General features: G+C 43.4%; 1 protein-coding gene across 2 annotated transcripts in view; it reads left to right on the forward strand.

The window, feature by feature from the left end:
• The window catches only part of ADCK1 (aarF domain containing kinase 1), a 74,236-nt gene that overhangs the window by 22,296 nt on the left and 32,116 nt on the right, over window positions 1-19,824 (forward strand). For both annotated transcript variants that reach the window (XM_023927753.2, XM_023927754.2), the window contains exon 4: window positions 6,784-6,987. In XM_023927753.2, coding sequence (XP_023783521.1) covers window positions 6,784-6,987 — 204 coding nt within the window. The remainder of the gene's footprint in view (window positions 1-6,783; window positions 6,988-19,824) is intronic.

A 19,824-nucleotide genomic window follows, 5' to 3' on the forward strand; every position in this document is an offset into this window, starting at 1 on the left:
CTGAAGGACGTTATTAAGTTATACATAACTCACACAAATTGTGAATTATTAGGTAGTGAGGTACATTGCACCAGGGCTTATTCCAATTCCAAAGGCATGGATCTATCCATCATCAGCACTATGATCAGTTAGTATTGGTATAAGGAGGCATTGGAATGGCAAATATCTAGTGTGCCTAGGAATGAGCTTTTGTAAAAGGTAAGTAGGAAAGATAATACAAAAAGCAGGCAATAACATTGTTTAGAGTTGTGTGTCTTCCTGCAGCATCCTTGCTGCCAGTCAGTTTCGATTACCAGTTTGGTAGTGTTAGTGACGACTGTAGGAGTTTATATTTACTGTATGCTTATTCAGATTAGTTGAAAGAGGAGATAACAGCCCCTTAGACAGAACTACACTGTCACTGAAATGGGTTCTACGTTCTGTATTGCTGTTTTTAAAGCACCCAAGTACCTTATTCACATCATCAGTAGCTGTATCCTCCCTAAGGATCTTTACAGATCTTTTGGCAAGGCCACTGATTTCAGTTTCTCACTGTGTTAAATTGAGGTGGACATCTTTTCATTTTCCTCTGGTTTGTGCTGTCCTGGGTCATCTAAAGCCATTTCTACAGTTTTACTAGTCCTATGCTTATGGCCCTGTCATTATCTGGGGTGGAAGAGAAAAGGTTCTTTCCTGTATTCTCTGACATGTCTTTTCTCCTGACCCAACTCTGTTTTGGGGATACCCACCACAGAGGTGATGTCATCCTCTTTTGCTTCTGAAGCGAGTCCAGAGGACAGCCTGGCTCTTCCAGTTCAGTCTCTTACTGCAGTCATTTCTGCAAGAGTGTTCTTGTCTGGGATGGCTGACAGCATATATGCTTGGGATGCTTCCACCCCACTCTGTGCTACAGGTTTCTTCCCAGCATCCCAAAGGCTTAATATGAAAGACCATAAGCAGCAGTTCTGTTCTGTGGAAGGAAAGCAAGAGTTCATCACCAATGTCACAAGTCCTTTGAATGGCAGGTAATTTAGTGAATATGGAAGACCCTTGGAAACAGGTTGACCTCAGCAGAATATTTAACCAGAATTTGGGAGCTGGATACACCAAATAGGTTCTGTAAAGGTTTTAATAATGCACCCTGTTTGTATTCTCTCATTGTGGCCAGACAGTAGGGTAATTTTTGTCTTGATGCCTTGAGCAATAGTGTTTAAAGCCCTTTAGACATTTTATTACCTGTAATGTTCTTATGAGTCTGTAAAATGGAGAATAGCAATCCTGAGTTTTGTAAAGGGCTTTGTAAAAGCACTTCTAGAGATGAAAAGCTCCATATAAAATCAGGTATGGTTGTTTTATCATAAATATCTAAAGCCTTTCTGAATTCCATTAAGCTCTTGGCTTTTCTATCCTCTGACAGTGAGTGCCACTGGTTAATGCTGAATTGTGCAAAATGGGATGTAAAAAAAAACCAACTTAAAAATGGTTGTTGTTTTCTGGAATGCCCTATTTGTGGGTTTATATGAGTTGGAAATAGGAATGGGAACTTTTTATTTGCATGATCACATACAACTTTTCTCTCTTGTGCATCAACAGTCTCCTAACATGTCAAATCTCTTTTTAAATAGACTCTTTTATATGACGTGGTCATGTTTTCCCTTGTCCTTCTTTATTTATCTTTTTTTGTGATAGGATGTCAAGAATCCAGGGTTGGGTTGTGAATTCAATTTATACAATAATCTTTTGATAGTTTTAATATTTTAAGCTTTTTTATCACAGTCAAACATGTTTTTTTAAATTTTTTGACTCACTACGTGCATTGAGCAGGCTGAGCTGTCCACAAGAATGTGATCCAAGTGTTGGATGGTTCCAGTTAATTGAGAGCCCAGCAGTGTGTGCAGGGAGGACAGACTGCACCTCCCAATATGTGGGACCTTGTAGCCGTCTATGCTGAGTGTGAGATCTCCCAGTATATTGATTTTTCGCCTATCTTTGGCAGAGTTTACTTTTCCACAATGATGAATAATATCTCTTACGTCTCGTGGAATTTTTGTCACTGCTCTATTCTCTTCTTTGCCAGATCACTAGCAAGAAAGTTAAACTTTGGTGTAAGAACAAGTATAATGGGACACTTTGCTGTTTGTTTTTAACAGTAATGCAGGTCAATCCTTTTATAGTAGAGAGCTTCATCTGTGCACTACCTGGACCTCTTCCCCTTTTCATCATGTTTCTCTGTTTTCAGTGCTAGTTCATCCTCTCTGGAAGTAACAATGAATGCAAGTCCTAAGATGGACAAGGCTTTTGCAAGATCATCTGGTCTAAAAATGATCAGAGCAGGTTGAAATGAAACTGTTGTGAAAACAGCACTAAATGTTGCTGCCTTGTCCTAATTGGAGTGTCTTCCATTGCTGCTATCTGTAGTGCTGGGTCTCTGAGCTGGGAATGGGATGAGGGAGTGATATTCTTGTATCTCCAATAATTACTGAGTTTTTCTTTCATTCTTTGTGAGGATATTTATTGAAAGCCACTTGAAAGTCCCAGTAAATACCTCTTTTCTAATACCTCTTTTCTATTCTCTATTGTATTAGCAAGCTCACAGTATTTTGGTAGACTGGTGAAAAATGATTTTTTTCCCCCTCAAAATCCCTGTTGGCTTTTTATCAGTCATATCACATTTAGCTAGATGATTTTTAGTACTCTCTGTAATTATTGTCTCAACTAATGGAGTTGATACAGAATTAAAGCTTGCAGGACTATAGTTTCCCAGATTAGTCTAGATTTTTCTTAAAATCAGGGCAACATTTATTCCCTTTCAGTCCTCTGCAAGTTAACAGTTTTAATATGAGATTTCCTTTTATTATGGTTATTAGCATCTCAGCTACTTTTTGAATTAATCTCTAATTTTTATGTGATTGAAGTTTTCCACGTGTTTTCTGGAGACACCTTTCTTGAAATACTGTCTTGGAGAGTGTCTCTCCATTGCAAGCAGTGATGGGCAGGCTGTTCTCTCTGCATTACTAATCCTCATTTCACCTTTTGCCAGCTAAGAGTATGCCCTGCAGAGCTGGGATATCTTTACTGAGGGATTTCATATGAGGAGTTGCTTCCACCACTTACTTTACTGTGTTCAGTGGCCTTTCTGAGCACTTTTGCCACCAGGTCTGTCACCAGATATCAAATACTGAAGTTCTCACTGGTAGATTTTAGTTTGAGTATTTATTTTCTTTTAAATTAATTCCTTTATTGTTAAGACCAGATCAGCACCTGATGATTAAGACATCTACACTTGTGATATTCTGATGAGCGGTTCTGTGCCAGTAATCTGTGTGAGTAAAGGCTCCTCCTAAAGCAACCAAATTACTTGAGAAGACAGGTCTGATTGTACATCAAAGATAAATTAAAATACATCCCTTTGCAGCTCTGCTTGCTGAACATGTGCTTCATCCCAGAGATGCCTCTTCTCCACACCTAAGAGTTGTTACTTTCACAGTTTTAATAATCAGTGTTAATCCCAGTCTAACTGAGGTTTAGGTAAAGCAGAGGAGTCAGATAGCCATTTGCGCCAATGTAGAATTTGTCCTGCTGAAATTTGGAGAAGGGTTTTGAGACAGAAAGAGATGCCCATGTGGACTGAGGAAAGAGCTGTGTGCACAGACAGCATTTGTGATCTGAAGGGCTTTCTGATGGAAGCTTATTCTTGATATTCCTTGGTACATGAAATGCTTCCTTTCTTTATAGTGTGCTCCTAGGGGTCTGTGAATACATCTGTGTAAAACTAGGTGTTGTTTCCAGCTCTTTCCTCTGATAAAAGCAGTCTTCAAAGTTTTGCTTGAGCAACATAGAGCAGTATCTTGCAGAAAAGTTCTGAGCCATTCTGGGCATTTACATTCACCTTGCATTTTCTTCAAGGAGGAACAGAAATGTGGGCCACCACTATTGAACATCATAGTAGGAATGTGATGCTCTGTCTATGATTAGGGGAATGTAGTCTGTCAGAGAAACAAGAGCTGCATCTGGAGTGACCTGTCTTGGGGAGATCCAAGAAAATAATAGAGATCATTAGGAAAGTTTTCCTCTAAAAAACCTTATCTGGTTGATAAGAAAAGAGTCCTTGGAAGCTGCATTCACAGTCCTACTTCTGCCTCTTATGTACTTCTGCCTCTAATGCAGACTGGAGTTTTGTAAGATGTAGGGATAGAGATGTAATTTTTCTGAGATAAGTTGCTTGGTCATCTCATCTCTCCAGAAGTGCAGGAGCTGGATTTCCCTGGTCCAGCCAGCCAGCCAGCCAGGGCATCTGTCTCTTAGGTGTTTAAGCCAAGCCAGTTGTGAGAGCACTGTGGAGGGTGCTTTGCAGGGGGTTTTATTCTGTTTTGTTTCTGGGGCCCTCTGTAAGGATCCTCTTGTCCAGGACTGCTGCATCCATGAGGCCAACCAGCTTCTCAACAGCTTGGATAAATTTGTGAGGGCAAAAATTTCCTCTTACCTTGTGCTAGAGGAAAAAGGGGCTATTGCCACCTCCTTCTCAGCGCTAACCCATATGTGAAGATACTCCCTGTATGGAGGCATGTCTACAACCAGTTGCATTTTTAGTTTAGTTGCATGAGTTTTCCAGCCTGTTTTTCCCATCTCCCTTGGGAATCCATGTGGTGTGGGTAATGTGCTGGAGCCAGCACCTCTACCCTGAGCTGGCTGCTTGGCCTGGCACCCAGCACTGTGCTACGGCCCCGGGTTGCTGCTGCTCTGCCCTGAGTCGTGCTGCAACCTGGAGTCATTTGATGAGCTCTTGCTGTGTGTGGGAGATTGCAGGTCCCTGTGCTGGCCTGAGCTCAATGCTAGGAGCTCAGTGCTGGGTTTCTTGGAACATATCTGTAAGTGCATTGTCCCTGTTTCCTGTCAGTGCTTTTGGCTATGGCTGTGCAATACTTTGAGGTGTGTGGCTGGCCACCACTCTCCTTCACTGCTGGCAGGGGTTTTCCTCCACAGCTGGAGGCAGTGGGTAGAGGGTGACTATTAGAGCTGCAAAAACACTGTTTCGCTGTGATGGGCTGCACTCCCTGTGCTGTGACAAGCAACCCAGCTGTGCTGGCTCCCTCTCTCCCTTTCTCTTTCATCCCATTACTCCCACCCTGGTCTTCTTGCTCTCTTCTGTTACAGTTTCCTTTCCTTGTTCCCGTTTTCCCTGCTTTTGTCCTTGCTGCACACAGGGAAGGAGAGCAGGGAAAGAGCTAGGGCAGAGGCTTGTTACAGCAGGAGCTTCAAAGCTGTTGTGTAAAATGCAGGAGAATGATGTGTGAGACTTGAGGCATACTCATGGGTTTTATTTGCAGCCTACATGTGTGAGTGTTTTTGAGCTGGCAATGCTGGGCGAAGCTCACTCACCTAGCATGAGTTACACTTGCCTGTATTTGCTCATGTAGGAAAATGTGCGTGTACGTGTGTGTTAGCATGTGTGCATCAAACTCTGAAGTCTCACACTGAGGGTGAGACTTGCACATTAGTCTTTCTCCTCACACTCCCCTAGGCCTGTGTTTCATGCACTTGCATCCAGCACTCAGTCTGTCCCCGACACGTTGCCAAATGCGAGACACTCAGCCTGTCCCATGATGTGACATGGCACTGCTTTGCACAGAGAGCAAATATAGCTACTGAATGGCTGGGTATATATGGTGTTCATGAATGTTTGTGGTATTGTTCCTTTTTGTCACATACTTCAAAGCGTTTGGTGGAGTCCATCACAACAGGATCTTGTGCAGTTGAGGGCTGCAGACACAGGGTTTGACCTTCAGTGACTTCTGACACAGAAGCCAGAGGAATGAGGAGACTTCATGCAGATCGGTGTCAGGCATTAACAGGACGTGGGTGTACAGTTATTTTTTGTTATTGATCTGCTTAGGTTTTATTAATGTATCAGGGTAAACTTATATGAAGTTCATTAAATATTATTCAATATAGCTGTGTCCTTGGCAGGAGGCTTTTCTAGTGACAGTAATAAAGGGAGAATAAATCATTGTCACTGAAGGATGTGGTGGCTGGTATGTTCTTGAGGAGCAAAATGAACCATAAGAGCTGAAATACAGACCAGCAAGTGGTTGGCAATGGGTTTTGTCATTTGGAAGTTGCATTTTGGCCACTGTGAGTGCAGCTGGCAAGTCTTACAACACTTAGTTGCTCAAACGACTGTCACTGCAGAGTTTGCTGGCAATGTAAGCATTAAGACCCAAGACCTGACTAGACTGGAGGGATGTAATTTCCCCTTGTGTGTTTCAAAGTGAGGTGAGAAAGATGAAGGACTGCGCACATACTGTCCTCCTCACTGCCAAGCAGAGATCTGTAATTTTGATTTTTAACAGACTCTTCTTCTGAACTCCTGGGAGTTTCTGGGATGGTATCTGTGGTTTTCTTCTTATTTTAATTCACTGCACTCACAGTAAGAGTCTAACATAAGAGTTGTGGTGATGATTTTTTTCTTTTGGCAAGGAGCTTCCAAACTGTGCATCATAGTGCAGAATTGCAGTGCCAAACCAATGCTGCCCTATGGCCAGACAAAATGTGCTGTTACTGGTCGTGTTGCCTATGCAAACAAGTGTTGAAGCCCTTTATATTTGGGAGTATCTTGTCCTGGTCTGGTTCAGATCCTTTAAATCCAGCCAGAGTCCTAATAGTGGACTGACACATTAGATGATGATGCCTACAATCAAGAATGGAAATCCTTGGTCTGCTTAAATATTGGACAAAAAAGATACATTTGTGGACATACGCATGTAACAGCAAAAGGACTTGACAGATGTTCTGGTCTCTTTGCAGGTGCACCTGCGCTCTGCTGAGCGCCTCCGGGAGTTGTGCTGCTCCAACCGAGGCACCTTCATCAAGGTGGGGCAGCACCTGGGAGCGCTGGACTACCTCCTGCCTGAGGAGTACACCCGCACCCTCAAAGTGCTGCATAGCCAGGCCCCGCAGAGCACCAGGCAGGAGATTGAGCAAGTTATCCGTGAGGATCTGGGAAAAGAGGTAGGGGCAGCCATAACATGTGTTGGCTTCTCAGGCCTCAGAAAGCCCCGGACAGCCAGAGGAAGGAAGACAGCAGCTAGAGGAAGGAAAACTGCTGTTTCTCAGTTATATGAGATACCGAGGGGAGGTACCTTATCCTTGCTTCTGAGTGAACGCCATGCGAGTTTTCCCTGTCCATCAATGGGCATTATTGGCAGGCTTTGGTGAGGAGAAGATAACAGAGGAGGAAGGGTTTGAAAGGTGCCAAATAGAAATGGCAGAACTCAGCAGAGCAGCGTACTCTGTATGCCAAGATGAACAGGGTTGCTGGAGGTCAGGATGGAGGGCTGTCTGCCACACTGAGGAGTGGGAGCTGGAGGTATTGATGTTTAGGACAAAGATATATTGGCAGAGCTCTGTGAGGGATGACTGCTCTCCCCTGGCTGCAGTAGACCAATTCCAGCTAGCACTGACAGCCCTTTACTTTCTCGAGCCCCTAATTAACCCCCAAAGAAAATAATAGCATAAATCACTTTTGGTGCTGCAGTCAGGTAACGCAGTAGCTCAGGAGTCAGTGCCATCATTAACCCTCAGCAGCCCACAGCACTGAGATCAGTAGGTAGGTGACTGTGTTCATTTAGATATAAGGGAAGTAACCACAGTAAATTACTGAGGGTGTTCTGCTACTTTGCATCTTGCTCTTTACAAGATATCCCCTCACACTCTAGCCCAGATTGAGGAGAGGCATTTCAAGGATCATGGCTGACATGGTAAAGAGGGAGGCAGGAGGCAACAGTATGCAAAGGTGATGCTAGGGAAAGTGTGAGGGGGAGGAAGACAGAAGGTTGAATAAGGGAAGCAGTGTGTACATCTGTTGTTTCTCATATATAAAGGTTTTTGGGGTTATTTTGGTTGTTCTGGCCTGTTTGACTGTGTAGTAAGGAGGTGTGGGGGAAACATGAGGTAAGTGAAGTATTTGCACCTAGAGGTTGTATTATGGGCATATTTGAATGGGGCGAGTCTGCCTATGCCTATGCGTAGTTTAAGGGTATACATATTGTCTAGCCAAGAATGACCATTATTATTTCCCTACAGTTTAATGGCAGGGCTAATGTCAGCCCCCAGTCTGCAACATGCTCCCTCTGTTAGGATTCCATCCTTGTAGCATGGCTGGTACCAACTGTTTCATAGCTCAGTGGATAGATGGAGCAGAGCAGGCTGACCGCTCCCTGCAGGCCTCTGTCTCCATGGGCTTCCATGTGGCAATCTCCCACAGGAGCTGTGGAAAGCCACCCCAAAGTTAACCCATGTTAAACTACCACACTACCCACCTCTGGCACAGTTTATCTGATGTCTCTTAAAGGCTGAAGTAGGTGCTTGGAGGTGGGACCTTTTCTCTCAAGTGTGTGTGCAGCTGCCACTGATAATCCCTGGTTTCTTTGTGTTTCTTGGGAGCTAGATGAACGCTGTGTGCCTCATTGATTCCCAGTGAAGCAGCTCGAATACAGTCTCCACAGCAACCTTACCTCATAGCATTCACTTCCTTCACTTGGCCAGTGCTGGGCAATATTTAATTTTAAAGTTACAGAGGGAGGGAGTGTAAAAAAGGTAGAAATGGGAAGAAAGTGATGGAGAGGAAATGGTAACAAGAGAAAGAGAGCAATGATAAGAGATAAATGAAGAGAATTACATATATAAAAATAAAGGACCTTGTAAAACTGGGTAGTATTAAAAGCTGATGTAAAAGCCTGTATTAATATTTACAAGGTACCAAATCAAGATATTTAAAACCAGAAAGGATTTGGGAACCTAATGCACCAAAGCTGTCATTGCTGGAGCCTAGAGGGTTTAAAAGGGTTGCTTCAGGAACAAATTTGATTTCAGTGTAGCCAGATCCTCAGTATATTTAAAATATGATATACTTCAGCTGAAATATAGGTGGCAGAATGGAAGGTGGAGTATCAGGGCAGAGAAGAGTGCAGAGAGGGATCCTGAAATTTTCATTCCTGGGGCCAGCATCACACCTGGGAACTTGCAGATGAGTTCAAATAGAAGAAAAAAATTACAATGGGGGAATCTTCTCATGGTGCCTAGGCCTAGTCCTGCTGCTCTTGAATTTGGTGGTAGGACTTCCAGAACTCCTGTTAGGACCAAGAGCAGGGCTCTTTATATGAATCTTAAGTGTAGGCAAGAAGTAATTACTTACAGCCTGGATCAGTGCAGAACAAATGGGAGAAAGAGAAACTGGAAATACAGTGATACCCAGGGAGGAATGTGACAAGCTAACAAATTAGGCAAGAGCTTGCAAAAGGGCAGGAAGATCAAAAAAGCCAATTTCATGTACAGAAGCATTATATTTTCAGTCAATTAGAAATAGTCAGCCTTCTGATGTGACCTACTCCTGCAAATCTTATCACGGGCTTGGATCTTTGATAAATGTTTTGTGGGAAAACTGGCTTAAATGGAGACCATGCTAATGGGATGGATGTTTGAGCAAAGACAGAGAATTTGTGAGGTGGATTTCTGGCAGTTCAACATGACTCTGTTGCCCCCACACAAACTTACTTGATACCCTGCTGATGGGGGTCTCCCGTTTTAGGCTAGCATCATGGCTGGGGACTGGGAGCTGCAGCATGTATCTCTGATGTAAAGGCAAATGGCATAGGTTTGACACAGAAGGAGAAGCATCATATATGCTGACTGGTGAGGTTTCCTGTCTAATCCTATTTTAAGTCCAGGGCTAGTTTGTGTACCTATCAGGGATTGTTGGGATAAAAATAATCAGTAGTGTGCAAATGCTGGCTTTCTAATCTCGGCCACAGTGGTTTGGATGAGTGATAGTGGGAGGTGATCATTCTCTTGAGTGTTATATGCAAGAGGATGAGGTGGATGGTGGGATTTGCAGGGTAACACAAGGTAGTAGCAGTGGGAGAGGCTGCACAAAGAAATCTTTGCAATAACTCCTGGAAACTATCACCACTGGGATCACAGAGCAAGAATCTTTCTGTGAGACAGTGGAGATACTGCAGGTTGGGCTTGTTCTGGGTGTATTCCTTGGAGCAGTTGGGAAAAGCTCTGTTCATAAGAATGGGTATTAAGGTATGAATGAAAGAGTCTCTCCTGCCTCTATTTTTATCTTCCTTGCTTGAACAAGGTTCTGAAAGTGAAAAGGTGTCAAGCGTGGAAAATGAAAGCAAGCCAAATATGTTCTTTCTCTGCAGAACTATTAATGACACAGGGAGAGACAGCTGGTTCAGCTAAGTGCTGTAACTCAACGAAGTGCATGCAGAGCAGAGCCAGGCAACTTCTGGCGAAATGTGGACACCACACATTTTAGGAAGAAAGACTGATGAGAAGCTCTGGAAAATAAAACTTTCAGAGTGGGTGCACCTTAAAAGCACAAAATTTTTGTGCTTAGAAACTAGAAAAGGTGGAAGAAATTTTGACAGCACTGGAATTAGGGACATTTCCTTCCCCTCGTAGGTTTGTTGGAAAGGGTTGTCATGTGGCTGTGGGGTAGAGGGATACTGGGGAGATGATGCCACTCTGTTCTGATTAAGGACCTTTCACATCATCCCTTGTCATAGGGTGTAGTGGTTGCAGAAGGACTTGTCAGCTTATACAACCCTGGTCTTCCAAATATCCTTTGTGCCTTTCTGTTCCCTGGCTCCACTACTGTCCAGTGCATTCCCTAATATGGTCTCACTTCTCTGCTACTGCACAGTGCTGTCACAGTTGTGTGTCACTGTGGCATCTCCTTGCTTCACTGTGTACTCTTCTCTATGCCAACACACACTCTTTCTTGTCCCAAAATACCTCCTCGTGTTGCACATCCAAGTAGGCCATAGCCTACCCACTCAGCACCACTGTATTACTTCTCCTGTGTACAGCAAAATGTCACTTTTCACATCCTATTGCTCATCAGCTTCCAGCCCATCCTTACACATTGGCATTTTTTAATCAACTTATTGACCTTTTCCCTAGGACTTCTTATTCTCCTTCTTGATATCTTTGTGTCTGTGCCATACTCATGTATGTTTGTGCCATACTCTACTCAGGTCTTAACTCATGTTGGAGGTAATTTTCCTTGGTGGGAGACACTCCCTTCCTCCCCATCCCTATCCCAGTTCCTGCTTCTTTCTGGCACATTCCTGTTGGGCAGCTTCTCTAGTCATTGCTCCTGTCTCTGGTGTGAGATTGTTTGGTTGGGGATTAGGGCAAGGATAAAGTTAGCACACCTCCAGCTGAGGGCAGTGTGGTCCCAGGCAGGGTCTTTCCCATGTTGATGAGGTGCTTTTGTCGTGTGGCTGCCCAGGTGCTCTGTGTCCAGGCTGTCATTGCTTGGGGAGTGACAGGCTGCTGTAAGGCATGTGACTAGCCATCAGAGTGAGTGTCTCTCCTTGTCTCTTGACTTACCTTCACATCTAACAGTTGCTGAAACTGTTGCAGAGGAGTAGAAATGGTTGAAGCTGAGCAGCCTCAGATGTTGTCACATGAGGGATCCCAAGAAATCCTAACTGCAGGTATCCATACCTGCGTATAAATATATGCCATTGCTGGTGAGTTTGCTGTGCTTCAGGGAAGGCTGAGGCAAAACAGTTGCGTAGGGAGAACACACCAGTGATTTAAAGCTCCGCTTACAATGCTTGCTTTATTTAAGATGGGAGAAAAGGCTGAGGAGAGCTCAGAGGTCAAGACTTCTCTGCTGAAGCCAAATCATATAAAGGGCTTAAACAGATGGAAAGATAGTCATTTGGAGGGATGTCATTCTAGCTCTGCTTTGTGGAAATGCAGGTAATGGGAAGTAGTTTATAATTGCTTGATTACCCAGCACCTCCAAGGAGACCATCCTTTTCATCCACAGTTAATTGCAGCTTTTACAGGTTGTTGAAGCACTGTTTTGCCATTTGCAAGAAATCTCCCGCAGCCATACAGTAAAGGAGCTTGTTGATTGAGCAGGGCAGGATATGTCAATGCTTTGACTGTGATTTATAAACAAAGCACATGTGGTAGAAGAACCTCCTGTGCTGTGATTTGTGAAGGAGGATGCATTTCCACAGTGATGTTTGGAGGATTCAGCCTTGGATTCCTGCTATTGTACCTGGCACAGCCCAGTGCTGTGCAAGTAAGAAACAGATACTTCTTGTCTAAAAATTCATTGTCTTTGCAGCAAAACTGTGGCTAAGAAGAATACTGCCCTTTGCCAAATGTAAGTGATAGAGACTATACAATATAGAATTTTTGTCAAGTCTCTAAAGGGGAAAATGATGCCTAAAGATTTTTAGCTTTTTATATATTTTTCATATATTTGTAGCCTTGTGGATTGCTAATACACAAGCAATTTCTAATTGCTGCTGTGACTGCAGCTCCTAGTACTTTTCCTACCCTTTCCCCCTATATTTTAGAACACTAATCTAACCTTCTAACACATTCCTGAAATACTTTTAGTCTTACTTAAAGAGAGGACCATCAATAAGGACATCTTGTTTTCCAACCAGGATTAGGAGACACAAGAAGAAGTGGGATAGAGAAGCCCCTCTCTTATCCAGTGGGACCAATTCCAGTGGGGCAGTACCCAGGGAAAAATTACCTAACCAACTGCTCTTCCAATTGGACAATATTTAATAGGTATACTAATCAACTAACCTTACAAAAATTGTAGAATTACTGTACCGTGTGTGGTTTTTGCCATATTGTGTACCTGAAGGTTTTCAAGTAAAGGTTTGCTATGATATTATCACTCTAATGTTATTTGGGAAGGTTGGTTCTCTTTCCAGGCAACACTTTAATTTGCTCCCTGTCTTGATTTAGGAGTGGTATTCTCTAATTTAGTACTCCAGCTAAAACCAACTGGGGGCACAAAAGGCAAAGATCATGGGTTGAGATAAGAACAATTTACTGGAAACAGCAATCAGATAAGAAAACAAACAATAACGGCAACAATATTAATAACAAAAGAAACAATTTATGTGAAAAGCCCCTGACAATAATACCTAACTGTTCTGTCCACCATTTAACGAGACTTGGAGGAACCTCTTCTCCTTGGAAGAGAAGGAGAGTCCCTTTCTCCTGCCACTGGCAACGGCATGAGGTGGGATCAGGTAACTTTAGGGTCCTGGCCACAGCCCCTCCTGGCTATTGCAAAAGATTAACCCTGTCCTGATTGGAACTAGAGCACTCCCAAAATTCCCAAAGTGTTTTTTGCATTGGGTGTATGAAATATTATTAATCTGTTGTTGAAATGTACCCATATACACCTGGCAGTATGGTCACTGCAGTGATCTGCAGTGATGCTGCATGACCATTTGACAGGGAGGGACAAAAATTGTGTACCCCTGTGTACTACGATGGGAAAGAGAGAATGAGTGCTAATCCCCAGTGCAAGAGACTTCCCTGTCCTTATACTGTTATGAGAGTATGAGAAATAGCAGGAATAGAAAAAATACTTCTTACTCCTATTTCTGTATAAATTCTTGGTATAGTATGGCAGCCTTTACTGTGACGGTGACAGGGAGAAGGATGGACTTGATTCCCTATCTTCTGGAATAGTCAATGAGCATTTTAAGCTCTTGCAAGACATATGCTTCTTTCTAATTTGCAGAATTATTCAAGTCATGCTCAGCCCTGTGGGAGAGGACCCAGGCCCTCAATAGGCTGTTGTGTATTACACTGCATGTCCTACAGCATCCAAGGTATTCCCAAAGTAGCATGAGCCACTTTCTGTAGCTGGCTCCATATGGTGCTCTAGAGAAGATTCATTTACTGTGCTAGGTTGCAAGGTCTTCATGTCATAATGGTTGCTGTAGGTTCTGTTACGGCTTCAGAAAGCCTTTTCCCAGGCGGGCAGTGTTGTTTAACCCGTCCAGGATGCCAGGACACTCCTCCAGTGTTGCACAGCCTTGTGTCTGAGTGCTCTGCCCAAAAGCACTGATGTATGGCACAGTGCACAGTGCCTCCCGTGGTTGCCTGGGGCTGTGGACTGACACAAAATGGCTTTGCTGAACACTCAGGTCTCCTGTAGCTTATGAACCTGGTTCTGTCCTAAAACACCATCTCCAGCAATGCTGTGCTGGGGTGGTCTGTGAAGTGCATCACTGTGCATTACCTCACTAACAGACTCAGGGTAACCAGATCTAGGTCAGCAAGAGCTTCTTCTGCCTGCTATGGGTGTTGTTGGTCAAAGGAAATCTCCTTATTCTGCATTACCCTCCATTACCCACTCACATGGAAGCTGAGCTGTGGCAGGCCATTACTCTGACAGTGTGAGGTGCTGGAAAGTGGGATGGGAAGATATGGACCTTCTCTCACCACTCTGAGTCTCTTGCAGTACACCCTGCAGGGCTTCCAAGCACACGTCAATAAAAACCACATTTTTATTAAAACTGTAATGGCGAATAAAAAACCTTCACATTTCTTTCAATAACTTGGGATATAAAAAAGAGATTTTTATCAATTATGAAAAAGATTTTGGCCATAAAAAGGTAATTTAAAGAGTCTGAGATGGATGGCGAATAGCATTAATGTCACCCAGAACAAATGGTTCTGCATTACTCAACTGAAAGGCACAAGTGGCTGCCTGTGCAGGTCCCGCTGCTGCTGCAGCCTCTGCTGTGCTTGCCCTGCCTTGTCTTTGGTAATTGGCCTCAGTCACTGGCAGATCCCAGTGTGGCTGCCTCTACACTGAGCCCTTGTGGGGACAGCAGCTGTCCAGAACTGCTGCTCCAAGGGCAGATTTGGAAAGCAAACAGAGCTTTATGTGCCTCAGGTAGTGAATTTGCTTTGTTTCTTGTGTCCCTGCTCACTCTGTATGCAAACTCCACTGTTACTGACTCTTGCTGTCGTGCCAAGGACAGCCTGGTGTCCTTACTTCCAGGGGAGCTTTTGAAGAGCATACTGCCTTTTTCCATGGGTTTTCTCTCCACTCAGAGCTCCTGGGAGAGTTTGGCTGGGTCCAACTCATGGCAGCCTCTCCCTGGGTACTCTAGGCCCCAAAGTCTAAGAGAGGGGAGGTTTTGAGTATAGAGGATAATCTTTGACTTCTTTCAAATTAGTAAGATTTACAGTATAGAAGGTTGGACATTTGAAGGACTGTTTTGAGGGCCTTCTGTAAGGAAAAGAAAAACTTCAGATCAGAAGGTGCAATGGGGAATGACCTGGTAAGGAATAGTTCTGAACTGGATGCTTAGTGATGTTTTTTGCCTTCAATTTACAAATTCTTTAGGTGCCTGGGGATTAGTGTATGACATACCTGCATGGAATTTGTTGGCTCAGTGTCTGCAGATGATAAGCCATGTTCAGTACAGTTTTCTCAGAGTTTTGATTACACCTGAAGTGTTGCTCTGAAGCAAACACATCTTGGCTGACAGTACACACAACAGCTGTGTCAGACTGTATTCAGTGTCCACATCCTGTAGAGGTGGCGGATGTGCTGCGTAGCAATGCTCAGGCCATTGACAGAAAACACTTCTCAGCATGTGGGTAACTCTTCCAATTCCAAACTATTACTGGAAATTGCAATCTGTAACTGAGATTAATAGTTCTTATTCTTGCATATGGAGACTTTTTTTCCAAATGTGTATTTCCTTTGCTCAGCAATCGCCAGGCATTTCTGACACAGCAGGATCCGTGTAGGGGCAGAAACCTTGAGCTGCTGTGTTGAGGGACTAGCTTCTGTTTCAAAGCCCACTGCTGATACTCTCTGAAATATTCTTGATGATCTGATCTTGACACAGACTGGATTTACTATGCCTGATTTTTCTCTGAGGGAGTGAAGAATCCTGTCATCTGCCTGCCTGCCCACTGTTCTTCTAACCTCCTTCTTGATGCTGCCTAATCGTAATTTCTTTCAGAATTTTACATCTGCATAGTTACTTGGCTCTTGACTCATCAGAAACATGAAAACTTTATGCAGTGAGTTAGGAAACTTTTGGCAATAGGTTATTTGTAGATGAAACAAATGACGTAAGATCAAATAAGGAGTTACAGGACCTTGACATATTTTTATTTTTCTAACACACAGAATAGTCACATAGAATTTTTACGAATTTATGAGATGTACAGTGATCTAATAAGTTTTGTTTTATGGCACTTCTGGGATCTGTTTGACAGGCAGCTCTTGATTCTATGGAAGGATACTGAGCCATAAAAAACATTTAAACTGTGCTTGCAAGTTTTCTTCCCTGTGAAAAAAACTGGTAGGAGCATTGGAAATTCTCATTATAAGAAGCCACACACTCAACATGCTTTTACGTTTTGAGGATTGAGATCTGAGATCTCAATCTTAGATCTAATTGGGATCTAAGGTGTCTCAAAGTTCTTTACACCATTAGTGAGCAAAGTGTGTTTGTTCCTTATAGGCAGACCACCCTGAGGAAGTTTTCTGATGTTACCTTTGTGAACATTAGGCACATTTTGCACTTATTTTCTGTAAGCTTTGCAGTATTTAGTTTTACAGAATGTGTAGTTCAGAGCCAAACCTTTGAAGCTGTCTGTGACAACTGAAGAAGTAAACTCACGTGACCTATTGCTTGTGCCAGGAGAGCTCAGCTGAAGCAAGCCTACAAGTTTCTCCGCTACAAAGCTCACATAACTACTGCATCTCAAATTAGCAAGTTCTTGGAAAAGACTCTTCAGCATCAATCCTTCCAAATTTCAAATTATTAGTAGAAAATTTAAATTAGTTAGCTCATTTTGGATAATGCATGAAACTGAGGTGGTATCAGTTGTGCGTGGAGAACAAAGCTAACTTTCTCAAGCACCTTATTGGATGTAGCTGATTGGTTCAGGTCTATTAACTGCTATTCCCATTTATCAAGAAAGGCTAGAGCAATTAAAATTATCAGGGCTTGTTAAGAGGGGTTATAGTAAAGAAGTCTGTCCATGTAATTTCTCCCGCCTTGCTCTTTGTAAACTGCTAATGTCTTTGCCCTGGCTGCCAAGTAAACCTATAAGCCAATGCCTCCTCTCTCAGTCCATCTTTTGTCATTTGGACCATAACCATAACCTAAACTCTTCATCTTCTGGTTTTTTGTTTTACTGTTTTGTTTTTTATTTGAAAGAGGTGTGAGGCTCATTCTTAATGGGATGTTCTAGCTAAGGCCTTTGCCAGTCCCTTGCAGTCATTAAAACCAGCTCAGGAATTACAGTTCAACTGCTCCAAGATAAACATTTGAGACAGTGGGTGGTTCTCAGTGAGTGAGCAGGAAGGACTGGAAAGGTATGGAGCAGACTGGTTCTGTGGGCCTTATCTCTCTAATGACTACACAACCACAGCACGCCGATGACAGTGTGTTGGACTGAGTGTCTCCAGTAACTTAGCATCTTGTACCTGATGAGGGAGGAAGTGCAGCCTGAACACTCTGGGATACTCTGTCCTGGCTTTGCTCTCGATAGGACATGTCTGAAGTGGATCTTAGTACTTGGCCCTTTTTTGGTGAGGTGAATCCTGGGTTGTAATGAGGTGCTTTTTGAGATGGTTACAATAGATTGAATCCCCCAAACTATTATCTTCATCCAGAAGGCAAAATATTTTGAACTGTAGGAAACAGAGCTACGTATCAGTTAGTATTTAGAGCTTTCCTATTATGAGTGCCCTGTTCCTACCAGAGGCTGGCTTTGTTGCTTCATTTTTGAGCTGCATTTTTGAGCCTGAGGGAAGGAAGAAAGGCAGTTGTATTCTGGCTTTAGAATAATGGGTTGCTAGATTGCTTGGAAATGCATGTGAATTAATCAAAATTACCTCCCTAGTTTTGTTTCTGTAGCCTACTTTTGTCCTGGTGACAACCTGTAGCAGTACACACTGGGGATGCCAGAGGAGAACTTGCATTCAAGCTGTTTCCCATTGCACCCTGGACTGTCAGCCCTTCCCTTTGCAGTACTTGTCACCCTGCAGTGACAGCAGCAATACTAGGCCTGTAAGTGTAGTTGATTTATGTTAACTGTTGAAACAATAATGTTTAATCTGTAAAGTGCTAATCTATTTTTTATGTTGATTATGAATAGGCCAGCTGTGCCTACTTTACTATTCATGGAGTTTAGTGAACAAGCCCATTTCACAGGCTGGGTTTGGAGGGTAATTTACATGAGAGCAGACACTGCTTTAAGGAAAGCAAGTCAGCTGGGTTACACCAATGAAACAGGGATTTGGCAGCCCTGCACTAAGATCCGAGGGTAAGGAAAAAAAGCATGGGAGGAAGAGGAGAAAGGCAGATAATAAATGAACTGCAGAAGGAGCAGACAGATCAGAGCAGACATATGAAAAGTAGGGGAAATATGGTCAGGAAAAGAAAGAAAAAGTTGATATTCAGAGGAGAGATTGACAAGAAGGAAACAGGATAGGATGTGGTTGATTTAGCATAGGACTTTTTGCATCAGTGCAGAGAGCTCAGGGCTTCATTGTATGTATGACTGATCATTAGGGATGACCTAATGCATGGTGCCAGTGACCCTATTGGCAAAGTCAGTTTTGGATTTAATTTGTTGTGCAGTTGTCTCTCTTGAGGGACTTTTACTGATCTCTGTACATTTTTTCCAAGAGTTGGCTGCAAAGGATACAAACTCCAGGGCCTCATCCAGATCTCTTTGTAAGTTATTCTACCTCAGCTTCTGCTTAGTCCCTGCACCTTGGTCTCTGTGGTGTGGACTGCTGAATAGCAGTGTCTTTCGCATTGACTTTGTCTGCCATGTATGCTGGTGTTTCAATATCCCATCAAGGCACAGTAACGGGCTTATGAGCTTTACATCTTTGGCAGAGCTTTACTACCTTTTAAGCATAATTCTTCTAAAGTAGTGACCTTATTATATCCTTTTCTTGATAGCAGTTCAGTTCAGGCAGGGCTGCCCACATCTGCCAGACTGCGTGTACTTCCAGGTCCACTTCAGATCCCTACTCCTACTTCCCTGTTCTATTAATCTGGGGCAGTGTTGTGCATCAGTATGACTTCAGGCCTGTTTGTATCTAAGTAACTATAACCAAAGCCAGAGGAAAGGATATAACTGGGAAGAATCTGTCTGGGACTGGGCTTTGCCCTCTGCATGTCATCATTGTGTACTGTGTCTCTGTCCACCCTGGTGACAGGCTGCTGGATCATCCAGTGCTGCTTCTGTCATTCCTGCTCTTTGTCCCAGGTGATGAAGATCATCAGAGGGCTGGGACACCTCTTCTGTGAGCACAGGATGAGAGAGTTGAAGTTGTTCAGCCTGGCAGAGGACTGGGGGAGACATCATAGCACCTTCCAGTACCTAAAGGGGACCTACAAGAGAGCTGGAGAGATACTTTCATGAGGGTGTGGTAGTGATAGGACAAGGGGGAATGACTTCAAACTGAAGAATAGTAGGTTTAGGTTAGATATTAGGAAAAAATTCTTTTCTGTGGAGGTGGTGAGGTGCTGGAACAGACTGCCTAGAGAAATTGTGTCTGCCCCATTCCTAGAAGTGTTTAAAGCCATGCTGGATGGGGCTTTGAAAAGCCTGGTTTAGTGGAAGGTGTCCCTGCCCATGGCAGGGAGGTTTGAACTAGGTGATCTTTAAGGTCTCTTCCAACCCAAACCATTCTATGATACTACAAAACAAAATGTAGTACTGTCTTGCACACACACTGCAGGGACCCTACACCCTGCAACCTCCTCTTTGCACACCCTGCCTCTGCACATGCACAAACACCATCCTGATCCTTTTCTTCATTTGCCTCTATGTGGGTGGATTTTACCTACCATTCACCACACAAGCTGTGTACACATATGCCCTGCTCCATGCTTCCTTTTTAACTCTGTGCTCAAGCCTTGGCACAGCTTCAGTTCCTGACCAAATCCTTGTACCTGACCTCTTCCAAACATCCCCTCATCACACTCTGTATAGTCA

Source organism: Cyanistes caeruleus, chromosome 6 (assembly GCF_971803275.1).
Source record: "Cyanistes caeruleus chromosome 6, bCyaCae1.hap1.1, whole genome shotgun sequence".
In the NCBI taxonomy this organism is placed as follows: Eukaryota; Metazoa; Chordata; class Aves; order Passeriformes; family Paridae; genus Cyanistes; species Cyanistes caeruleus.